The sequence below is a fragment of the Vipera ursinii genome (genome assembly GCF_947247035.1).
Source record: "Vipera ursinii genome assembly, chromosome: 2".
Lineage (NCBI taxonomy): Eukaryota > Metazoa > Chordata > Lepidosauria > Squamata > Viperidae > Vipera > Vipera ursinii.
Genome location: NC_139513.1, coordinates 147705208 through 147729395, shown reverse-complemented (window position 1 = coordinate 147729395; position 24188 = coordinate 147705208). Strand labels below are relative to the sequence as shown.

Here is a 24188-nt window from a genome sequence, read left to right as displayed (position 1 = left end):
AAAAGTTTTTCCCCCACCCCAACCCAGTCAGCCTGGGACAGACTGCTGATTTCTTTGAGCCTGGCACACTCTTGTTTTCCTGACCTCCCCTTTCTCATTAGACAGCTCCCAGCTTGCTGCCCAGAGCCACACACCATGAAAGAATCAGTCCGTAGCCAAAGGACGAATGCCAAGGCCACCCAACGTTCTTTCTGTGGCTGCTGGAAGAAGGCAGGCCGTCGGGCTTCAGAGGCATCATTAAATGAGATCAAGAGCATGTTCTGCAACAGGTGGAAGCAGAGGGCAGGAAATAAATTTCCAAGCAGGACGGAGCAGGGGGGGCCCTCTCCCGCCTCCTTGGGCAGAGGGGAAGAGCTGGCCGGGCCATAAATTCCCGTGCACTGACAGTGATCTGATGCTCCAACAGAAGGAACAAACTCAGGCACGTTCCCAGGGGGCAGGAGGCCACCGCACCTTCACTGAAACAGGACAGGCAGCATGAAATATGGCTGGCAGGCCCACAGGACTCTTGTGTCCTGCTGGCCCTTGGTATCACGGCTAAAGGCAGCAAATGCTAAGAAGCGGTTGGGTTATCAGACATGGTAGGATTTTTAATATTTCAGTAGCCAACAGAGGCATGAGGTATTACAGAGCCTTGAAGAGTTGTTGGCCAAATTTCACCTCTCATTGTCAGACTGCAAAGGACAGCCATCTTTTTCAAATCCTCCGTGGAGATTGACAAATTGCCTCACTTCAGGCAGTTAATTAGAGCATCCGTCAGACAAAAAAAGTTTAGCATAGCTTTTCAACTGCCATGCGGCTTTCATTTCACAGGCTTGATTTTTTTTTTAAGTAGGAATGTGTACGGCCATAAACATTATCCTCGTCTACATCCACAGCCAAAAGTGAAATAATCAGGAGTTTCTTTCACTTCGTGTTGTATAGTTTGAGAACCCTTGTTGGATAGATAAGGAATCCAGATTCATTTTAAATGTATAGGTGCACACTACACTTGCATATGTGAGCATGTGTGATATGGGAATTAACAGATGTTTCAGTAGCATGTAATCATTCACTACACACCCCTCAGCTTTTTCCAATGGTGTATTATTATATATTGACCCAGCTTGGCATAGTGGTTAAGACACCAGGCTAGAAACTGGAAGACCACGAGTTCTAGTCTTGCTTTAGGCACAAAGCCAGTTGGGTGACTTTAGCTCAGTCACTCTCTCTCAACCCTGGGAAGCAGGCAAGTGGCAAAACATTTCTGAAATCTTGCCAAGAAATCTGAAGAACTTGTCCAAGCAACACACAAAATCAGATATTAAAAAAACAAAACATAACCATTCTACAGCGTAAGATACAGTATACAGATGGCAGATGAACTAGAAGATGTCAGCTGGACCATCTGCTTTGATATTAAGAGATGTCAATATATAAGAAATAACATACATACATACACACACACACACACACACACACACACACACACACAATTTATTCCAAATAAGCTGCCCAGATTTTTGTAGGAAGCCAACAAGGGAGCAGGAAGACAAATATTGCATTATTTTGTCCTCCAGATGTGAGACTCGAGTATACGTTCATTGAACACGGCAGTTTCATACAGTACTATGTAGATTGAAAATACATATTGTTACTATATCTTGGGCTGAAAGACATTAAAGGAGGATTCTGTACCACTGCAGTTTTTTTTCAAACCACAAATGTTTTTCTGCACAATATACTCATTCAGTCCAAGTCAGAGGGAAATAAACAACAAAAAAAATCTCTTTACCCCAAAATAGCTTTTGCTGGATAGAAACTACAGTTGAGTCACTCCTTCTGGGATTCATTAAAACATGCAAGTTCCCTTACTCTGCACAGAGTTACTCTCTGTGTTTCCTTGCAAACTGGGTTTGGATTCTTAAACCATCTTATTTGACACATTGTTTGCAGAGGGAGAGGCCTCGATAGATACTAATGATATTCTCATAGAGATCTAGGATCTGGACACCAGTTTAACAAGATTTACTAGTGTAAAAATCCTCAAAGGTAGGCATTGTGGTCTGATGATTTATTTAAAGCATTGGTAAATGGACTTTTCACATAAGGTAGGTACACAATAATAAATACGGGCATCCAATTAAAACGAATGTCAACACATATAAAACACATTAAAATAGTTTAAAAATAGCAAGAAGGCAGCTGTAATCTACAGTGGTAAAACCTGAAAAAGGAGTTAGAGCAGACATACAAGGCATGTTTTACCTTTGCACATGGACATCCCTGGCTGAAATCACTGGAAACTGAAGCCTTCTTTTACATATTACTTTTGCACCCCTAAGTCACAGGCTCTCAGCGTTTCCAGATAGGTATGGGGAAAATACCAGTTTTGAAATCCTGGATAGCAATCATTGGTCAGAACCCTCCATACCAAGGTAGATGGGTAAAGATCTGAATTGAACAGCATCTTATTTACATGCAGCCAGGCTGCAACAGCAACTGGTAAGGCAACTGTCTTTAATCTGGTGCCCTCACAATGTCTGGAACCACAAGGAATGGCAATGCTATTTGGGAAGGATGAAAACTATAATTCACCACATCTGATGAATACTGGGTGGTGGGAGGCCATTTTAAAATCAACATTCATGCTCACGGATAACATTTCTAATGGATATGTTAGTTCTATTTCTGTTTAACAATCCCAACAATGCATTCCCTTTTTTATTTACTTCTGATATTATTACATTTGCTCTGTACATCAGTCTATCTCAGCCCCTCTGCTAAAGTACCTACCAGCTTCATAATATTTTTACCCACTAACCTGTAAACATTCATGCTGCAGCAATTTAAGTTGTCACAGGTAATCTACCATACTGTGAATGCTATATTGCACTAATGAATAGCACTCTCAATATTAGGAGGCAATTGGTTTGTGTTTGTGTGTGTGTGTGTCTGTGTGTGTGTGTGTGTAGGGAAGGGATTATCTAACTTCCTCATAGCACCCTCTTGAGGAGGGGTTGGCAAAGGTAGTAACATATTGAGCAATGAATTTAATGCACAGCTCAATAACTATTTTGTAATAGACATTGTTTTATCACTTTTCACTTTGAGCTTTTAAATAGCACTATTTCCTTGACTTTGTAATTATCAGCTTTTTTTAAAAAAACATGCTTTTAACGTATTATGTAAGCACATCATTGTTACACTGTTATAATACTTGAACCTTACTGTTCAAAATTAAATAAGGAAAGAGAAAACCTTTTCTGGTCATTGTTACTTCTAACATTCCAAATCTGTATTTTGTTTCTTGACATTTCATGGGTAGTAACAGCCAGTCATGTTTAGGTTGACGAACAACACTAGCTAAATACATGTGGTTTTAAAAGAAATATTCTTTATTTTGTTTCAGGCAATGACTGCTTAGCAAACTGTTGCTCTTCTGACCCCTGGTGCAAGGTCTTCACCTTGGTCTGGATGAAACACAACAGAATGAAAATAAAGAAGGGATCCACTTTCTAGGACAAAATAAAAAAAATCAATGGCAATTCCACTTGTAGTTGACTGGTAGTGGGGGAAAAAAATGCTCTAGGTGGCATCCCACTGGAAACAAGACTGAAACTAGGGTTGCTAATTTCCTCCCAAATTGAAAAGATTGCAGCATTAGAAATCAAAAGGCACGTGTTCTTGTTGTGTTCTTAACAGAGTTAAGACTGTTTTGGTTAAGAAGTAGTAGAAAGATATCAGGAGACTCAGGGCCTTTTTGTCATAGAACGCACCGGAACTGAGTTCTGGCACCTTTTTTCGATGGGATTTTCCAGAGTTGCATTCTTTTCATATTGTTGCCCTTCCTATCCACGTTTTTGAAAATGCCCCGCTGGCAGTATGTTGTGAGCGGGGTCCCCTCCGGCACTGTCTGCCTCCTCTAGGAGGACCCATGAGGTGCCAGAGCACCACAGCCAGAGTGTGGCTTGATTGGCTGAGTCACACCATGTGATATGGAAGCTGATGGTGGTGGTGGGAAACACATAAACATGGAGGCCCTCTTTCATAAGAGGGTGAGCGAGCCTTTTGCCTTCCCTTACAGGAGGTAGTGTGTGTATGAGGTTAAAAAGAGGCAAAGTGAGAGGAAAGAAAGGCGGCTGGCATGGAAGCTTGCCCAACAGCGAAACTTTGCTGTTTCAGTTCCTTGGGTAGTTCAAAGGCTGGGATGTCTACGAAAATCCTTTTTAGTCTTTTATATTTTATATTCAAGGGACGTGGTGGCTCAGAGGGTTAGGATGCTGAACTTGTCGATCGGAAGGTCGGCAGTTTGGCGGGTCGAATCCCGAGTGCCGCGTAGCAGAGTGAGCGCCTGTTACTCGTCCCAGCTTCTGCCAACCTAGCAGTTCGAAAGCACGTAAAAATGCAAGTAGAAAAATAGGGACCACTCCGGTGGGAAGGTAACAGCGTTCCGTGCGCCTTTGGCGTCTAGTCATGCCGGCCACATGACCACGGAGACGTCCTCGGACAAGCTCTGGCTCTTCGGCTTTGAAACGGAGATGAGCACCGGCCCCTAGAGTCGGAAACGACTAGCACACATGTGCGGGGGAACCTTTACCTTTACCTTTACCTTTACCTATTTTATATTCAAACTGCAGAGGGGAAGGATAAGAATAAAGCCAATGTTTTGTGATTTGGAGGTATTATTATTAATAATATATATTCATTATGTATTGGTCAGATGTAAAGGTAGACCTACAGTACGAGGTTTAATCAGATCTATTTATTAAATCGGGTTTAACTTAAAGGTAAATTAAATGTAATCTGTTCACTGACAAAGTTTCAACTTTTAATTTGTTTCAAGTCAATATCCATATTAAACTCCAAATGTAAATTTTTCCACCTTATTTGACAACTTCTTAAAAATAATTCAATCTTTTATAAGTAACCAAATTTTGTTTTATTGGGCTAATTTTATTGGGCTAATTTTATTCCACATAAAAAGCTGACATGGGTATGCCAGTGGTAAATGTCCCAAAGATTAATAAAAATGCCTTCTTGTAATTTAAAGCCACACAGTGCACGGTAACATTAATAGTATTAACAAAATCCTAGTCTTTTAGATACACTAACAATTGAAGGGTTTTTTTTTTTACTACAAAGGTAAACCTTGCAAGATGGGTTGCATGACGTGTGTGAATTCCAGCACCTTTTTTTTTTCAAAAAAAGCATTGAGGAGACTTATAAATATGAAACATTGTCTGAACTTCTGGTAAAGATTCATGAGTGAAGACTTGCATGGCTGCAATCGTGGACCTGAATTTGGGAAACTGGCTTCTGAATAATTTGTGGTATCCACTGAAAGTAGCAAACCAGGTGCCAAGATAATGTATTATAGTAGAAGACTGCTAGAAATTTCAAGAACAGAAAAGGAATTGTAAGATTTTTCTAGAAGCCATTAAAAAGATGTTCTCATTTTCATTGTTCATTCCAGACAGGATTCATACATGACTGGTTCCATAAATCACATTAAGCCATGTATTAAGGATTGTTTATTGTATAAGTTACACTACATGCAATGCCATAATTCATGGTTTACAAGCTGTGATGATGGCTGTAGTTACTTTTGCTGCTGTTTTTGCAATAATTATGAAGATAATTTCAATTCACATTTGACTTTTCTGCCTCATAAATAAACTCTACTAGCTTGGTTCACATAACACATTAATCCAAAACTAAAAAAAGAAGAATAGAAAGTGGTTTAATATGATGTATGAACACAGTCAATCTCTGTTCCCCTAACAAAATGATCTTCTACTAGGGTCGTTCCAGAGTATGACTGATGAGCAGGGGTAACTGGATTTGAAGAGCAAAACATCTGGAGAAGAATCGGAAAAGATGCTTTAATACCTGTTGAGGCCAAGTCCTTGAACAACTGCAGACTCCAAAATCAATGAATACTCTACACACCTGTGTGCTGGCAGCAGGCATTGGGACCCATAAGTAAAGGAAGAAAGAGGAATACACATTGAAAATCCACACAGAAAAATCAGGGAAAAAATCCTCAACATTGGTAAATAGTTAGGCTGACTATCTAGGTCACTTGGCCTTAGTAATCTGGCCCAGTAAAACAACTGAAATAGGAGGAAAGTCCACTTAAAGAACCCCATCCCTGAATCTTATTACCTTAGTGTTAGTAAGAGTTACTTACTACCCCGTGGTAGTTAAGAGTTACAGAGCAAAAAGTTTTAGTTAACTCTCATAGCAAGGCAGACACAGGGTGAGTCTAATTCCCTAACCCTAACCTTAACCCTCCCCTCCCCATGTTATATTTAGCCTCCTTAATTTCTCTCTGAGATTTCAGAGTCCTGAACCGCTAGATTGCACCATGAATTCCTTTCCCTCCGCCCTCATTCATGCCTGACCAGGATTCCTTATCAATAACACTGTCACTCAAACTCCCAATTCCATCTGCCCAGCTGAATGGGGAAGACAGAAGGCCTTGTTTATCAAAGTATCAGAAACCACACTCAAGCTTGCATGAACCTCCCTCAAGCTGTTGTCAGGCCAAGCTCTTATCAGGCCTGTTATTTCCTGGACTGCACCACATTTTAGTCCGAACTTAATCCTCTCCAAATAGCTTCTGTACACACCATAAGCAGCCTGAAGGAACCAAGCAGGAACAGCGAAGAAAAAAACAAACTCTCTGCCCAATCTATGTATCTCTGTTTGTTTATAAACTATTCAGCATCTCCCATGGGATGTAGGGATCAACAAATGCCTTAATGGACTTGGAAGAAAGTATGTCTACAGATAGACACTGACTAGTAAGGTCCAGAGAATGTGGGCCCCTGGAAGATTTGGCATCTCTAGAGGCAGTATCATTTCAGAAAAAGCTGTAACCACTTCAGTTGTGACTTTGAGCTCTCCAACCGTGATTACTTACTCCTTCGAGGGTACTCTGAAGAGACTGTACTTCAGATCAATAAAATGATACACAGAGCCCTCAAACTCAATGTTGAAAATCTCTGGTTTGAGTGTAATTTTGCTATGCTAGTTAGAATTTCCTCAGGCTTTTTCCATTTATGTCTTTTGATATAGCCAAATTTTGGTATGATCTTCAATGGGTTGGACTGTGGATTGTAGGCTGTAATATTGAAACCAATTTAGACTCATTTTCTTTTGGTCTTCCACTGCTGATTTTTAATTTACTCTGTTCATAGTTTATGAATACCTGTTTTGATGTTACTATAAATATGTGGATATTATTAATTTCATATGTCTGTAAAAATAATGGGTAGCAGGACAAAATCGCCAATAAGCTGTAGCTTGGGATTTGTTTTAAAAAAACACAGTTCTGCCTGGTCTGCTGTTTTATCCGTGTTTTTGACTCAAGTGAAGAGGCATTGGAGACTATAACTCTGACATTTGCAACAAAATCAAGTAAAAATAATAATAGCATGCAGATCTTGAAGTCCAAATTCAATGGAAGAAATACCATCAAGGGAATTAATACCTGGACAATTCCAGTCATTAGATAAACTGCTGGAATAGTGGAACGGACTCAAGGAGAACTAAAAGCCCTGGATAGGAAGACCAGAAAAATAAGGACAATGAACCATGCCTTTTATCTACCCAGTGACATTGACAAACTCTACTTACCAAGGAACATGGGTGGCTGCGGAATGTTGCAAGTACACCAGACAGGGGAAGAAGGAAAAAAGCATTAGAAGAATATCTGAAGGATAGCAAAGAAGATGTACTGAAGCTAGTATACCAGGAACGTTTACTGCATACCAGAGGAAAACTGAACTAGAAGAAAGACCAAATCAAGAATAAAAAGAAACAACAATGCAAAGCATTACATGGCCAATACACACACAAAAAAACCCCTGACAAGTAAACCAGACAATAAGGAGAACTGGCAATGGCTAAGAGCAGGAAAGTTGAAGAAAGAGACAGAAGGGCTAATTCTGGCTGTACAAGACCAAGCCTTAAGAACAAATGCATCCAAAGCCAAGATTGAGAAGACAACAACAGACAGCAAATGCCTCCTCTGCAAGAAACTAAAGAAACAGTAGACCACATAGTTAGGTATTGAAAGAAGTGACTACAAACAATGGCATGACAAGTACTAACCATGATTTATTGGAATATCTGCAAGAAATATAATTTGCCTGCAAGCAAGAACTGGTAGGACCACAAAATAGACAAAGTAATAGAAAATGAAGAAGCTAAAGTCCTCTGGAACTTTAGAATTCAAACAGACAAGCACCTGCTACATAACACTCCAGGCTTAACCATCTTTGATAAGAAAGACAAGACAGACTGAATAATGGACATAGCAGTACCTGGAGACAGAAGAGAAAAAAATGGAGGAAGTCACCAAATGCAAAAATCTGCAAGTAGAATGACTTTGACAAAAGGAAGCAAAGATAAAGTAAAGCCTTGGGTGCAATGTCAAAACATTTGGAACACCATATGAACAGCATCGGCACAAATCATCATCAATCAAAAGGCAGCTTTACTTCGAACAGCTTACATCTTGTGGTATACATTTAACACCATCAAACAACATCTACCTATTCCAGATTCTTGGGAAGGACTTGATAGCTGGATAAAAATGCTAAACTGAGCCAAAATATGTGGCTGACTGTGCAACCAACCCATAACATATACTACGCTCATACAACAGACTAGGTTTTTGGGAAGAAGTGAGTGTATATGAAGGTCAGTACCAGCTAAAAAACTATGATTTCACATTTTTGTGTTTACAATGACAATAATTTATTATGCCAACTGATTCTCAACAACCTTTAATTTCCTTTTCTACACCTTGTGGCTTTGAAATGTTCATTTTTTTTTCCATTTTTTAATTTTTTTCATCTATGAAAACTAGATTGCTGAGGATTGGTTCTATTGCTACAAATACTTTTTTAATTAAAAAATAAATTTATTCTTATTTTCAAAACTTCTCTTAATACGGAGTATAAAATATACAAACAACTCTGGGATCTTGCAACAAGACCCTCTGGTATGATAACAGTGGAAATCATGATTCTCCATTTGCCTTGCTCCTTCGAAGTGATCTCATCTTATATATCATATTTGCTATCACATTTGCAAATTTGTGTGTCCTCAATTCTGCTATAATATTCCTACTTAAGAAATCTTGAAAGTGGCCTAAACTGATTTCAGTTACTGGAGTTAAGATTTTAAATTTTTATTCTTCTGCTTGTAAGCTGATAAGGTTTCCTTTTCAACTCATGTGTTTCAGATTGCCATATGATATGTAGCTATGAGTTTATAGCATATTATAGGCTAGACATCATTAAATATGATTTGAAAACCTCCAAGCTATTGTTCAAAAATATCTTCACATACATAGCCAATGTTAAAAATGTATCTGGTGCTGTTTTCAGACTGCTGCTTATATATGTGAGGCCTATAAATTGAGAAGAACAGCAACAAATCCACCCACGTTTGATTCTAAATTAAGAAATTATATCAGATTAAGAAATAGTTGCTCAGTCTCATCTCTTAGTGGGCTCTAGTCTGCAAGGCGGAGCACTGGCAAAGGATGGGATGGGATGGGATGGGATGGGATGGGATGGGATGGGATGGGATGGGATGGGATGGGATGGGATGGGATGGAATGGAATGGAATGGAATGGAATGGAATGGAATGGAATAGAATGGAATAGAATAGAATAGAATAGAATAGAATAGAATAGAATAGAATAGAATAGAATAGAATAGAATAGAATAGAATAGAATAGAATAGAATAGAATAGAATAGAATAGAATAGAATAGAATAGAATAGCTTTATTGGCCAAGGAATTTGTGTCCAGTGCATAAGCTCTCAGTGTAAATGCAAAACAACAGAGTAATAATACTCATAACAAAGGATAATAATCATCATAAGGATAAAAGCAATATAGCCATACTACATGGTTAATATATTTATACATTAGATAGAATTGTGGAAATCAAGTGTTCAGCAGAGTGATGGCATGAGGGGAGAAACCCCGTCTTTGTGTCTAGTTGTTTTGGCATGCAATGCTCCGTAGTGGTGACACAAAGGGAGAAGTTGAAACAGTTTGTTTCAACTACTAATGATTACTAATCTATGTAGGTTCCCTTTCAAAAGATATTTGTACAGGCACATGTACTCTTTAATGGATGCTGAACATGCTTTCAGAGAGATAAAAGTAATGTAGTTCTCTTCTGGACTAAAACAAGCCAAAGATTAAGAATGGCCAGTGCCAGAGCAGTACTCTGTATTCACACCGCATCTTTGCAGTCCTGAATATGCAGCTTTGGGTAGTTATTTGGTGCCCCTATCTTATCTTGCCACTGATCCACAAATAAGGAGACAGGAAATTGAAAAAAGTCAGATTACTCAATAGTCTCTCGTGAGCATAAGTGGCAGCTGCTCAGCACTTTTAGCCCCAGACTGTGTCCAGCATCAACCCAGCCAGGGGCCATCTGCTCTCTCCAACCCAGGGTCCCTGCTCTTGCCCCTCCACAAATGCTGGCTAGCTCAGTTGGAGAAGGAGGGGGTCGTTGGAGAGCTTTAAAAGACTAGATTACTGAAATTGAGGAAATTCCTACCCTCTTCTCGGTGGAGCTTCAAACAAGCCATTTATAACCAGCCGTAAAATGTTTGCAGCTGGGGTGCTATATAAGCCATTTGTCTTAGCAATGGCATTCCTGATGCTACAGAGTATGTCCCACACTTGGAAATATACGTTCCCCCAGAAATACCCACATCCACACAGACGACTGGCTCTCCTGTTAGGTGAGGGGAGAGAACAACAAGAGGGAAGTCCTCCTGAATTGAATAAAGATGCCTCCAAAGCAAGTTATCACCTGCAGAAGTGATAGGGTCTCAATTACAAGGGTTGATTCTAATAAAGATTCCCTCCGGCAGACAACATGGGCATATCCTTGCAGTTTTCTCTAAATGAATATGAATTCGTTTGCTGTGCTTTTCTTCTGAAACATTTTTTTTTAATTCTAGTCTACAGCCTGCAGATTTTCTGGTGGTCTCCCATCCAAGTATTATCTAGATCCAACTCTACTTAGCCTTTCAGGATCAGTCAAGGTTGGCTGGGCTTTCATCTCCTGAGGCCTTGTGTTAAAGTTTCCCTCAAGTTATTCCTGGTGATTATGTAGAACATCTATATGGTTTTCTTACTGAGAATATGGAAATGTTTTGTCACTGTCACTTTACAGGATTTTTTGATGTAATTTTCCTTAGTTGACAGTTCTGGGATTTCCAGATGGCCCATCTAGTTCTATACACAATCACACCCATATTACTTACATACTCTCCGTACAGAATAGCCCACATCCCTCCAATTCCTCTGAAGCCATTTATTTGACCCAATGTTTCTGCAATCAAATTTTAATGTTACAAGCAAAATGATCCTATAAAGTTAAGTTCAATGAAGTTACTGTCTCTCATTATATATTTGATCTTGTTTTACCATTCATACTTTAATTGCAGCACATCAACCCAGAATGGGCATACATAATCAACACTCTTCAATATATAATAGATGCTCTGCCCAGAGGCAATTCTTATTTGCTTGTGTGTGTGTGTATGTATATGTGTGTGTGTGTGTGTGTGTGTGTGTGTATTTGCCTGACTGTGATAAAAGTTCATTTGTGATTGTGAACATTCACTAAAGCAGTTGCAACTTTCCCCTGATTGCTCCCTGAATTCCCACTTCATTGCAATACAGAGGTATCACAAATGCCAAAATTTTGTAAACTTGATAAATAAAAATAAATAAAAGGCAGATGAAACATTGTGCTAGAAGTGTGTTTACAAAAACGTAAGTCCTGAGGCAGAGATGCACTGGTTTTGGTCTGTAGCTACTTCATGGGCACGTGTGTCAAACTGCCAGCTCCCCCCGCCCCGGGCCCAATGCGTCATGCTGAAACCACGCCCACCCCAGCAATGGGGAAAAAGTTGTGATACGTCGCAACATGACACATGACGTTGCATGTTTGACACCCCTGTTCTAGGGGGGGGGGAGTCCAAGTCACAATGCTGTTAGCAAAGACAATGTTGGTGACATCATGATGCTCTGATGCATATGTATGTGTAACTGCTATGGGAGTCATCATCAGAGGCGGTATTGTGTCAAAGAGTTTCAGCTGACCTGAAATAATTAGGAAACCTTTTTTCTACATTGTATTTGCATCACCTTGTTACCGCTATTGTTAGTTCCTCTGATCGTGTGCACTCTTTCACTCTAAAGAGGAATTATGAGTCCTTGGGGGAAAGAAACCTACTCAGTCCTACAATCTGAAAAATGGTGTGAAGTCTAGGTGGGTGCCAAATCCATAAATCAGCTTTCCTCAACTTATTGTCCTCTGGATGTATTGGCACAAAGCAGACTATCCATAGCTAAAGGCTAAGGATTAGGGGAGTTGTTGTCCCAGTTTCCCTGGAGGGCAACAGCTTGAAGAGGCAGTATCTGAATGTCATATACTTCATACAGGCCACCTGTAGTGTGAGTAAAAAGTAAAGCATTGTAACCGGCTCTCATTTATAAGGAGGTACCCCAGTTAAAGTTTACCCCAAAACCATGCCCAGGAAACTTAAAGCTATTAAAAATACACTTACCCTGCTCATGCCCAGAGGCATTCTCTATTACTTAAGTCTGATTAGTTGGAAACGGGAAAAGGAGAATTATCATTAATATGCATTTTCAAATGATCTCAGACAGGCTTTTCTCCCATTCTATACTAATGAACTCGCTGTTCTCCTGCCGTGTTGGTAACAGCAACAGTAACTGGAAGGGTCCTTTGAGGTCATCTAGTCCAACCCCCCCCTCTGCTCTCGCAGGAGACCTATACTATTTCTGACAGACGGGCTGTTCAGTCTCTTCTTAAAAGCCTCCAGCGTTGGAGGGGGTGGGGAGAGAGGTAATTTGTTTCCCTGGTTAATTGTCAGTCGGGGTTGTTATTATTATTATCATCATCATCATCATCATAATAAGTTGGAAGGGACCTTGGAGGTCATCTAGTCCAACCCCCTGCTCAGGCAGGAAACCTTATACCATTTCAGGCAAATGGCTGTCCAGTCTCTTCTTAAAAACCTCCAGTGTTGGAGCATTCACCACCTCTGGAAGCAGGTTGTTCCACTGGTTAATTGTTCTAACTCTCAGGAAGTTTCTCCTTAGTTCTAGGTTGCTTCTCTCCTTGACTAGTTTCCATCTGTGAACCGCCCTGAGTCCCTTTGGGAGAAGGGCGGTATAAAAATCTCAATAAATCTAAATCTAAATCTAAATCTTGTCCTGCTCTCAGGTGCTTTGGAGAATAGCTTGACTCCCTCTTCTTTGTGGCAGCCCCTGAGAGATTGGAACACTGCTATCATGTCACCCCCTCACCCTTCTCTTCGTTAAACTACACATACCCAATTCCAGCAACCGTTCCCTATCGTCATCTCCCCTGTCTTCCTACGAGGAAGCGTCTTCTTGCTCCTCCAAGCTGAGATTCTCCAGGAAGTGTGTTGACTTCCAGCAGCCTGGGAAAGAGTTAAAGCGCCACATTTTCCAGCCAGCGCCCGAGCAGCCCGAGCGGGGTGGGGCCCGCTCCAAATGAAACCGCTTTGAAAGCGAGCTAAGGAGCCAGCGCGAACTCCCATCAGGCGCGGGGGAGGGAGGGAGGGAGGGAGGGAGGGGAAGATGGAACCCAACACTCAAAAACTCCATCCCCAGGTATTCCCCTGCGACGCGGCTGCGAGCCCCCACCCGCTGGGCGGGCGCGCGTGTATAAATATACATCTCAGACTTTTGCTTTTCCAAGTTGTAAACAGCCGCGATGGGTGCCAAGGGGAAAAAAAAAGGAGAGGGAGGGAGGGAGAGGGAGGGAGAGGAGAGGAGAGCGGGCAAGGAGGGAAGCGATTTGGCAGCTGCTCAAAGAGAAAAATGGAGCGCAGGGGACACCCTTGGGTGTTTGACAGATCTCTCCGGCACCGCCGCCTCCACTTCCAGATTCTCCGGAATGTCTGAAAATAAAAGCGTCGCTTCGTCCTAATCCGCTCCCCCCCCACACACACACACACACTGCCGCCCCCCCCCCTAACCGCCAGACTGACTGGCCTGCCCCACTTTTGGATCTAGTTGCATCTGATGGTGGAAGGCGAATTTCAAGACTGCACATTGGCGCGCGCATTTTATCGCAACTCGGTCCCCCCCCGCCGCCCCAAGGGGAATGAAAGTTAAAATCAGTCCACAGCTGTCTGGCTTTTAAAGGATGAACATCACCTCCTGCTCCTCTCCAACTTTCAAATTAAACGTAGTCTCCCTCAGATATTCCCCTAGAGTTTCTGGTTCGCTCCTCTATACGTACACATGCAGGCGTACCCAGATCCTTTAAAAAAAAAACAATGAAAGGGAACTTCAAAGTTTCCTCCTCATCTGGTGTTCATAATGAGCTTCCAAGTCAAGACAAAGAGCCGCAAACTGGAGGGCTTCCCCAGTTCCCGAGAAAGTGAACTCTCTCTCTCAAGATCAGAAGCGAAGGAGGCGGCTGCTATAAATGTTTCCGAGATACAACCACGCACGTTCTCCTCCCATCCAAAGAGCGCGGGGTGGGAGTGGGGAAGTGGGGAGTGGGGAAGCGAGGGAATGGCTTCGTTCCTCGTATCCCTCTTCCCCAATGCCCGTACCCCCCCCCCTCTTTTGCAACTCTGGACTTCCAAAGCAGGAAACTCAAAAGTTGGAAAATTCGGTTCGAATCCACCACGCAATTCCGCCTACGCAGCAAACAGCGCCCCCTAGCAGGATGCCCCTCGGATCCACTCGTGCTCAGGGCCCACGAGCGATGTAATCAACGCCGTCCTCTGCATTTACAACCCCACCCACGTCGACGCTCTTCAGAAAACGAGCCCGTTACCGCAATTCCTACCCTCACCCCACCCCACCCCAGCCCGTATTGACCAGCCCTAAGGGTCGATCGGCGACAAGTCCACCTACATTGGAGGCTGGCCGGCTGGGGCCACCCGAAGGGATCCAAGCCCAAGGAAAACGGACTGAGGCTCGATTTCCGTAGCATGCAAGCGCTCCGGTTAGTGACATCGTAGAGCTGTCGCGGCGTGACGGCGAACGCCTCCATGCAGTCGTACATCTTCCCCCTCGGGAATCCGCTTCCCGTGGAAAGAGGCGAGGGAGGAGGAGGAGGAGGAGGAGGAGGAGGAGGATGCGGTGGCGAAAATATGGTGATGCTGCTGCTGATGCTGCTAGTGGTGCGCTGGCGATCCAGGAAGAAAAGGAAATGTTCGCCGCCCTCCCGGAGAGGCCGCGGGAGGGGGAAGAGGAGGAATCACTCGGGCTGATATCAAACGAGTCCGCTGGCACTCGCACGCCACCTTCTCCACGTCCCGCGGGTAACGCGCGTCCCGCGTGAAGTTGGGAGCTGAGAAGTCCCGGCTTTCCGGTGGCTTCAGCTCGCTCGCTTGAAGAAGCTTTTCCCTTGCCGCGAAAGCGGCTAAGAGGACTCCCCGGTTGGGGGGGTGGGGCTTCGGAGCGAAAGGGGCTGGACCGTGTGGGCCCGATACGCAAAATCTGACTACACACCACAGCCACATACTGGAGCGCAACACGCCGAGGAGGACCTAGGAAACGCGCCCAAACAGTGATTTGGCAAGCACGCAACAAGGAACAATAGGCGAGCGCGCCCGCGCACACGTAGACGGGGCTGTTGTTGGCTGCCGTGTGTGTGTGTGTGTGTGTGTGAGTTTGGTTTGGGTTTACCACCCCCCCCTTTTCTGTTACTGCTTCTCTTTCCCAAGCCGCACCCACGATGGCACTCAGAAATCAGCCAGCAGAAGATTGCGAAGTTTAGCAAACGTACCAGCTGATACGCGTATTTACTCGGAAGAGAGTTCCGCGGAATTGAGGGTTGAGTAAACACGCGTGCGTTCGGGAGGCAAGGCTTGATACGAGCGCCCACCGAGGGAACACCACATGTATAATCCAAGAGGAGCCGGCCCTATCATTAGTCTGAGTTCAGTAAACCTATAAAACAAACCGATTGGGGGATAAGGTGGAGAGCGGGGGATTAAGTGCGGCATGATACAGCCTGGCCTGACCTCCCAAATTAGTTCTCTATTTCCATTGTGTGCTGGAAGGTGCTGCCCTATTATGAAGGTTGAGTAACTTTGAAAGTGGATCCCAGGGAAGTTTTTCGCCCTGCTACAAATAGCTACTTTTTGCATGCCTGCCTCTGCCAGCAAAATGTATTGACTGAAAAAGGGCCCACAGCTTCAAGTGTCCTAATAGTAAGCCTGCCCTGAAAGGTGAGAGGGAAAATAGGTGCCTTTCCTTTATCATCCCCTAAGAAGCTTGGCAAAAGTTGTGAGCGGAGAAGTAATACAGGAAACTGCACTGGAGCTCACACAGAATAAATGCAGTGTAGCACATCGGCAACTCAGAGTTGGGCATAGGTGGTACAGATAGTCCTCGACTTACAGCAGTTCATTTAGTGACCACTCAAAGTTACAACGGCACTGGGAAAAGTGATTTATGACCATTTTTTTCACACTTAGATCAGTGCAGCATCCCCGTGGTCACATGGATCAAAACTCAGAGGCTTGGCAACTGGTTTGTATTTATGGCGGGCGCAGTGTCCCAGGGTCATCTGTGATCACCTGCTGTGACCTCCTGACAAGCAAAGTCAATGGGGAAGCCAGATTCATTTAACAAGTGCAGTAATTCACCTAACAGCTGTGGCAAGAAAGGTCATAAAATGAGGCAAAATGCACTTAATGACTGTCTCGCTTAGCAATGGAAATGTTGGGCTCCATTTTGGTCGTAGGTCGAGGACTACCTGTAATGATCCTGGAATATCTTTGTAGGAAGGGGCTTTGGATCCATCCCATGCATAGCTGGAATCAACTTTTAAGTAGGATCATTGCAAATAACACAGAGCATTCAGCAGAGTACTTGAAATGAATGGCTATTCTGCTCATTGTGTCTTAATTCTCATCACAGAGAACCCCAGCAGATAAATTCCTCGTGGCCAAATCACAGCATAGAAAGCAGTTTCTTCTCTTCCCATGTCCACGTAGTTATGTGGAACAGGAATTTAGTTCTGAAATCGCTTAATTCTAAAATCAAGGGATGGGATTTTGGAAAGCTACCCAAATAATTAGTCTTTTGTACATATATATAAAAAAATAAACCAACTCTGAATTCAAAACATATCTTGCTGCTTTTGTATGCATAATCAGGATAGTTAAAGAGATAAATATTTCCACATTGCAAATGCATGTTTTATTGACTTAAAAAAAACATAATGAGTACAATATCTGGGCATAGCAGAGGAATCTGAATTTAATTAATAGAACTAAAACTGTGTGATATTGATTTATGTGACTGCTACATTCCCATGTCACAGCACAGAGCAAATACATTCTTTACCACATTCAGATGTAGTCTCTCCCCCCCCCCCGCTTTTTTTTCTCTCTCTCTCCCAGCCAGTCTCTCAAATCGTTTTAAGAAATTTTGTAATGGTGCAGGATACATTCACACATCTATAAGCTGGCCATGTGGCAAGTGAACTAACTGGAGTAATGACTTTTTCGCATACAAAATCCCTTCTGGATCTAATTTGTCCCTACAGATGGGACCAGAGCTTGATATGCAGAAATCAACAAATGAAACATTTCAAAATTAGTGACTAGCATCCACCTATAGACAGATACCCCTGCCTGTCAAGGGTAACACTTTTGCCCTCAATAAAGCCATTTAGCTTTTTCCACCCTGTTTCACACATTACCTAAAAAGGTAAAGGTAAAGGTTCCCCCGCACATGCGTGCTAGTCGTTTCCGACTCTAGGGGCCGGTGCTCATCTCCGTTTCAAAGCCGAAGAGCCAGCGCTTGTCCGAGGACGTCTCCGTGGTCATGTGGCCGGCATGACTAGCACGGAATGCTGTTACCTTCCCACCCTAGTGGTCCCTATTTTTCTACTTCATTTTGACGTGCTTTCGAACTGCTAGGTGGGCAGAAGCTGGGATGAGTAACAGGCACTCACTCTGCTACGCGGCACTCGGGATTCGACCCGCCAAACTGCCGACCTTCCGATCGACAAGTTCAGCGTCTTAACCCACTGAGCCACCGCGTCCCTTCACACATTACCTACAGCATGGTTATAGGGAGAGTGGTGCAATGGATAAGATAATGGACGAACTGAGGAGGCTCAGGTTCAACTCCATCCTCAGCAGTGGAAAGTCATCAGGCTAATTAATCTCTCAGCCCAATGCACCATATGTGACTCCTATGAAGAAAATGGAATACCATGTACACTGCTTCAGGATGCTGGAGGAACGGTGGGGTAATCAGATATAAAGTCTTTCAAAAAGTCTTTGATAATGTCCCTCATCCAAGATTTCTCAGTAAGACATGGAAAAGAAGGGGAGGGGGTTCTCATGTGGATACGTTGCTGGCTAAAGGATACAAAGCAAGGAGAAGGAGTAAATTGACCTTGCTCACAAAGGATGGAATTTGTGGAGCCTTCCTACAATTGGTGCATTTATATCAAGACTTGACCTGGAATTGGGCAGAATAGTCAAATTTATTGGTAACATTCAATTGTTCAGAGGGACTGCAAAAACCCCATTAGAGAAATGGGCATCAAAATGTCAGATGTCATTTGACATGAACAAGTGTAAAAGTAGTGAGCATTGGTGCCAAAAATCCTTATATCAACTACTGGGATCAGAGCTAGCAGTGATTGATGAGAAAAGAGATCTTGGAGAAATGGTAAACAATTGACTGAAGGTGTGGACACTGTATCTGTCCATCTCTGTGGAAGAGGCCAACAGCATATTAGGGACAATGAGTAGTATTGAAAAAGGGATGCCAATATTATAAATGCTTTTACAAAAGTCAACAGAACAAGTGCATCTGGAATATTGTATGCACTTCTGTCACTATACCTCATAAGGGATAAAGCAGAGCAAGAAAACTTTCAGAGGAGAACAACTAAGATGATCAAGGGGCAAGTGACTTCACTATGAGGAAAACTTGCAACGTTTTTAGTTTTTAAAGCTTTTTAGTCTAGAAAGGGGGCAAACAAGAGGAGATGAGGTATATAAAATTATGTGTGGTATGGATAAGCTACTTTCCCTTCCCAAAATATAATACCAGAGGTCACCCAATGAAACTGCAGAAAGGAAGAAATGGGACAGGCAAAAGGAAATATTTTTGTAACCAAACTTTGGAATTTGCCACCACAAGATGTGGTACTGACTACCAGCTTGGCTGGCTTCAAAAATGAGTTGGACCAATTCAGTCATGGGGATCAATGGCTATTAGCCTTGATGACAGTGTGACACCCTCTGAAGGCCATCTGCTGGGAGATAATGGGTTTCCTTGTGCAGCTGATTGGCCACTGTGAGGACAGGCTCCAATCCAGCAGTGCATTACAAATAATAAATAAATGGTTTAGTTAGCCATCACACAATTGGATTGGTTTATAGAACATACTGAACCACAAACCATTAATTACAAACTACAATAACTGGTTTATACAAGCCAACACCAAATACCCACATCATGGTTTAGTGCATAATCTGTTTCTTTCTCCCCAGCACCTGCAAAAGTGGTAAAAAATATTGTTGAGCTAAATACAATTATATTTGATATGCAGACTTTTGAAAGGCTTTTCGTCATGTAAAAGGAAGCAAATTAATTAGGTAAACTTGTTTTATGTTTGCCACTTATATTAATCATTAATAATGTGTCCTCCCAAGCTTTTTTCAGCCCTGAGTCTACAAATAGGACCCTCAATGCACAAACACTTTGCTCTGACCCTTACTTTTTCTGCAAATCTCATTCCAAATTTCATGCCAGTCTTGATCAAGTAAGTGATGTGACAGCAGAACCATATGGAATAAGAACTTAGAAAATTTATGGATCTGGCAACTTTCTTCCGCAACAATTTTGAACAAAACTCAGTTTTGCTGTATCAAAATAAAACTCTGCAAAGATACAAATATGCAGCCCTAAATTATTTGGCAGCCATGGTAGCCAGGTTATCTTAACTGGAAAGAAATATTCTGAGGGTATTGATTGGCTGATAAAATAACGATGGGCACATACTTTGTACACTGCCTTATAAAACACTGGCACATCTTCTAGAATCTTATCATGAATGATCTAGTCACGTGAATACACCTCCCCAAAAGGGAGAGAGGAATACATAATAAAGTATATCCATCCACAGTGGTCCTGTGGCCCTTTAAGCAGAAAAATTAGAAATTGTTTTAGAATGTGAAAGATTGATAGAAGATTCTTTAAATCTTGATGAGATCAATCCCACTGAAGGTTGCAAACTACAAATGTGGAATGGGGCTGGGAGAAATTGTCCGTAAGGTCAACCTGAGCCAGCTGTCAATTAATTTACTTTAGATACATTTATATAGAGATCTAAAAGGGATGCGGTGGCTCAGTGGGTTAGGACGCTGAGCTTGTCGATCAGAAGGTCGGCAGTTTGGCGGGTCGAATCCCGAGTGCCGCGTAGCAGAGTGAGCACCTATTACTCGTCCCAGCTTCTACCAACCTAGCAGTTCGAAAGCATGTTCCGTGTGCCTTTGGCATCTAGTCATGCCGGCCACATTTTTATTTTTATTTTTATTTTAATTCCATTTATATCCCGCCCTTCTCCGAAGACTCAGGGCGGCTTACAAGCTTAGCAGTAGTGACCATGACCATGGAGACGTCCTCGGACAAGCGCTGGCTTTTCGGCTTTGAAATGGAGATGAGCACCAGCCCCTAGAGTTGGAAATGACTAGCACACATGTGCGGGGGAACCTTTCCCTTTACCTTTATATAGAGATCTAATGATGATAACTTTATTGTCACTTTGAATGTACACCAATCGGCATACATCAAAATGAAATTTCGTTGCATACAGCTCTCAATGGGTCACCACCTCTGATATATACTCCTTGTTCGAGGCCCGCTCAAATTTCACATTGTCCATTTTAGTCTCTAGGGAGTGAACGATGGCAAACAGGACAGATGGAAATGGGGCTCCATGTGGATTAGCCCTCAAATTTGCTTGTATTCTGACAACCTCGCCTTCTTTCCTTTTTCTGATCCTGACTCTTCCACCTTTTCCTTAAAGAGGCCTTGCTTCTTTTCGCCCCTGGAGCACGCTGCTGCCGCCACCACCAACTCCTCCAAAAGCCTCTCTCTCTTCCTCTGGGCCTGCCGACAGCCTCATCCAGTTCCTTCGCTCCATAAGCTCCAGGTCCTCTCCTCCTCTGCCTCCTCTGGAAACAGCCCTGATTTGCAATACAATCCATCACTGGGCCAGCAGTCAGATCTTGCTGCTGGTAGAACAAATTCAAACAGCGCCAACGACTTTTAACGGTCTCACCAACAGTTCCAAAACAACTAGCAACTCGCCAGGCCAGCAAAGATTGTCGGTCGTATGTCTTATGTTACCTTAGTTCCACCATGTTGCTCAAACACATTAAAATCTTCCTGATCATGTGGCCTATAGCCCTTACTATCCCTCCCAAAACTATTCGCCTTCAAGAGCCAATGCAGCCGCAACCATTCCAGGCGCCGCCATCTAGCTCTCTTGGAGAAGGCTTTGATGCTGAAACAGACAGAAAGAAAGAGGAGAAGAGGATGACCAGCAGCAAGTCCATAGTCGGTTGCAGTGTTGACAAATGCATCATTGGGAGACCTAAAGGATTAGCCTGGGAACAGATCCTCCTGGGGAAAAAATGGTGTATGTGGCTGGCACATAGACAGTCAGTCAGTCAGTCAGTCAGTCAATTCCTCTTTGGAATTTACCGACTGTGCAGTGAAATAACCCAACCACTAAATCTGAGCATAGCAAAAGAAGCTCAATTCTCCATCAGGTGCAGCTTCAGGCAATTATACGTTCTGCGTTGAGATACATGTCTTCGGCCTCTTTAGTTAATCCCCGTGGTCAGTGTGGCACTTGCTCTCACAGCTCCCAATTGGTATGGCATTCCCAGACTATGTCCCACAACAGACCCAAAGGTTCTTTTTCCAAACGGCAACTGGACCTTCTTAGTATTTTTCTTTGAAAATGTTTCACTTCTCATCCAAGAAGCTCCTGCCAGAACAGAAGAAGTTTGCTGGATGAGAAGCTAACAAAAACAAAAAACCAAGTTGCCTTTTGAAAAAAAACACCTTTGGGAAAACCATGACCTAGATGATTGAGAATATCCAGATACCTGTCCCACAATAGCCTCTGATCCCGTCCAGTTAATTGGCTATCTGCTTTTCGATGGAGTAAATCTCTGACGTTGTTCAGAAAAATGTTTTATTTCTTCTCTCGAATGGCTGAATAGCCCCATCACGGTGAAACCTGCCCCCTCCCCAGAGGCTGGAATAAATTGGCTCATTTATGCACACACACACACACACACACACACACACACACACACGGCTGCTAAGATCTTTTCACCCTCCTCTCTCTTTCTGTCTTGTTTCCACTAAATGGGCCAATATATACACGCTTGCTAGTTGTGCTGGAGAAGGCCTACATTCGTTCCTCCCTCTGTCTTGGCTGAGTTAGGCTTCTTCCCTGCCTCCCCCAGCCCCTATGCCAAAATTAAATTCCTTTGTCCCTTGCTGAGTTTGGGCAAACCAACATCAGGTTTCCCCACTAACTAAACTGGGTTAAACCCCCCCCCCCCTGATAATCTCGACTCTCTCTGTGTTGGTTGGGCTAGGCTCTGTGCCAGTGGTTAGCCAGACCAGGCCAGGCTGTTCCACCTCCCGCTCCGGCGGCCTCTCCCTTTCCTTCCAGCTCAAGGGCCGAGCGAGCGAGCGTCAGCCGAGCCAGCGGGATGAACTCCACAAGAACCCCCTTTGGGTGCAGTAACCTCTATATGACCCAGCTCCATGGCAGCCCTTCCCTTCCCTTCCCTTCTCTGCAGGCCCTTGCTTTTTCCTTTGGCTCAGCTTTTCCACAGGCTCCTTCTGTCCTGCAGCCTTCAAAAACGGGTTCCCAGTTCTTCAACGATGCCCGTCTTCTGCCACCCGTCCCCTCGCCATCGCTTTGGCAACAAGTCAGTTTTGAGCCCTTCTTCTCAAACGTAACTTAAAAGCAGCCGACAACGGCTGCATTTTATTTAGCCTTTGTAGCAAAAGGCTTCAGATTTGCATGCTAGGTATTCACAGACGCAGCGGAGCAGTAACCTCAAGTATTTCTCCTCTCCTTCAGCTTTCATTCCACCTATGCTCTTACACTGAGTGTAGTCCATGAAAGGGGAGGGAGGGGGAAGTTAAAGATCTACGAAGACTTGAAACAGCAGAAATCTAAAGGTTTCGGCGTGCTACGCTATCAAGGCCAGAAAGAAAATCCTCTGGATTTGCCACAAAACAGACTGAGATTCTTACTATCTACCAGCAAGATTAATTGGTTGGGGCAGTGGGAAGGAACCCCTGCCCCATGTGCTTTGCCCCCTCCAACTCCTACGTCTATCTTTCCCAACTGTGTGGAATGCAGCCCACTGAATCACAATCCCCTTTCACATACAATGAAACCCTGCTCTGCACCCCATTTAGGCTTTCCCCCAAAACTAATACCGCATGCCAGCATTCACCATGGATAGTTTTAAATTGCAGATTCAATAATCTCCTCCTCCCAATATTTAAAGGGGGGGGGGAATCAAAAAGCTCCCCGCCCATGCAAGAATCAATCCCGGACCCTTAATAAGCAAGGAAGTGCAGATACAAGGGAGACCTTAGTTTTAAAGGACACTAGTCAGTTTAATTGACTTAGTAAATAACAACTCGGGGAGCTTCTCCTGAGCACACAGGAGCATTTCCCGCCACCCCACCCTCCCTAAAAATGTCTCCAGCCTGTACTGACATAAGACTCTGCCCTGCAGCTGCTCCCCCTTTCTCTGCCTTGTGGCTTTTCGTTGCTGAGACCGAGGAAGGTTTCTTCCTTGCATCCCTTTGGCTGCTCTGCAGAGATCAGAAAGGTTCCAATTAGCCTGATCCGCCTGCCCACTAATTCAAACCAGAAGTTGCTTTGCACGGTCTCTGCTCTGTGGCTGAACTGTGCTGGAGTCTCTCTGCATAAAAGGCACTCCCTCCCTTGCGCCCTTCTCCCCTTCCCCGTTGCCCCCATCTTGAAACCTATCTCCAGAGGGGAAGGGAGAAGGAGGGCAGGGGGGGGGAAGTATCTTTCACCAAGGTCTGGTCTG

The 24188-nt window shown here is 43.4% G+C and overlaps 1 protein-coding gene across 3 annotated transcripts in view; it reads right to left on the bottom strand.

Moving 5' to 3' along the window:
• The window catches only part of RARG (retinoic acid receptor gamma), a 139258-nt gene that overhangs the window by 34691 nt on the left and 80379 nt on the right, over positions 1-24188 (bottom strand). The window contains exon 1 of one of the 3 annotated variants that reach the window (XM_083355017.1): positions 14959-15417. The exons of the other annotated variants lie outside the window; for them this stretch is intronic. Coding sequence (XP_083211143.1) covers positions 14959-15109 — 151 coding nt within the window. The 5' untranslated portion in view covers positions 15110-15417. Of the gene's footprint in view, positions 1-14958; positions 15418-24188 lie in introns of those variants that run through there. 3 annotated transcript variants of the gene reach the window in all.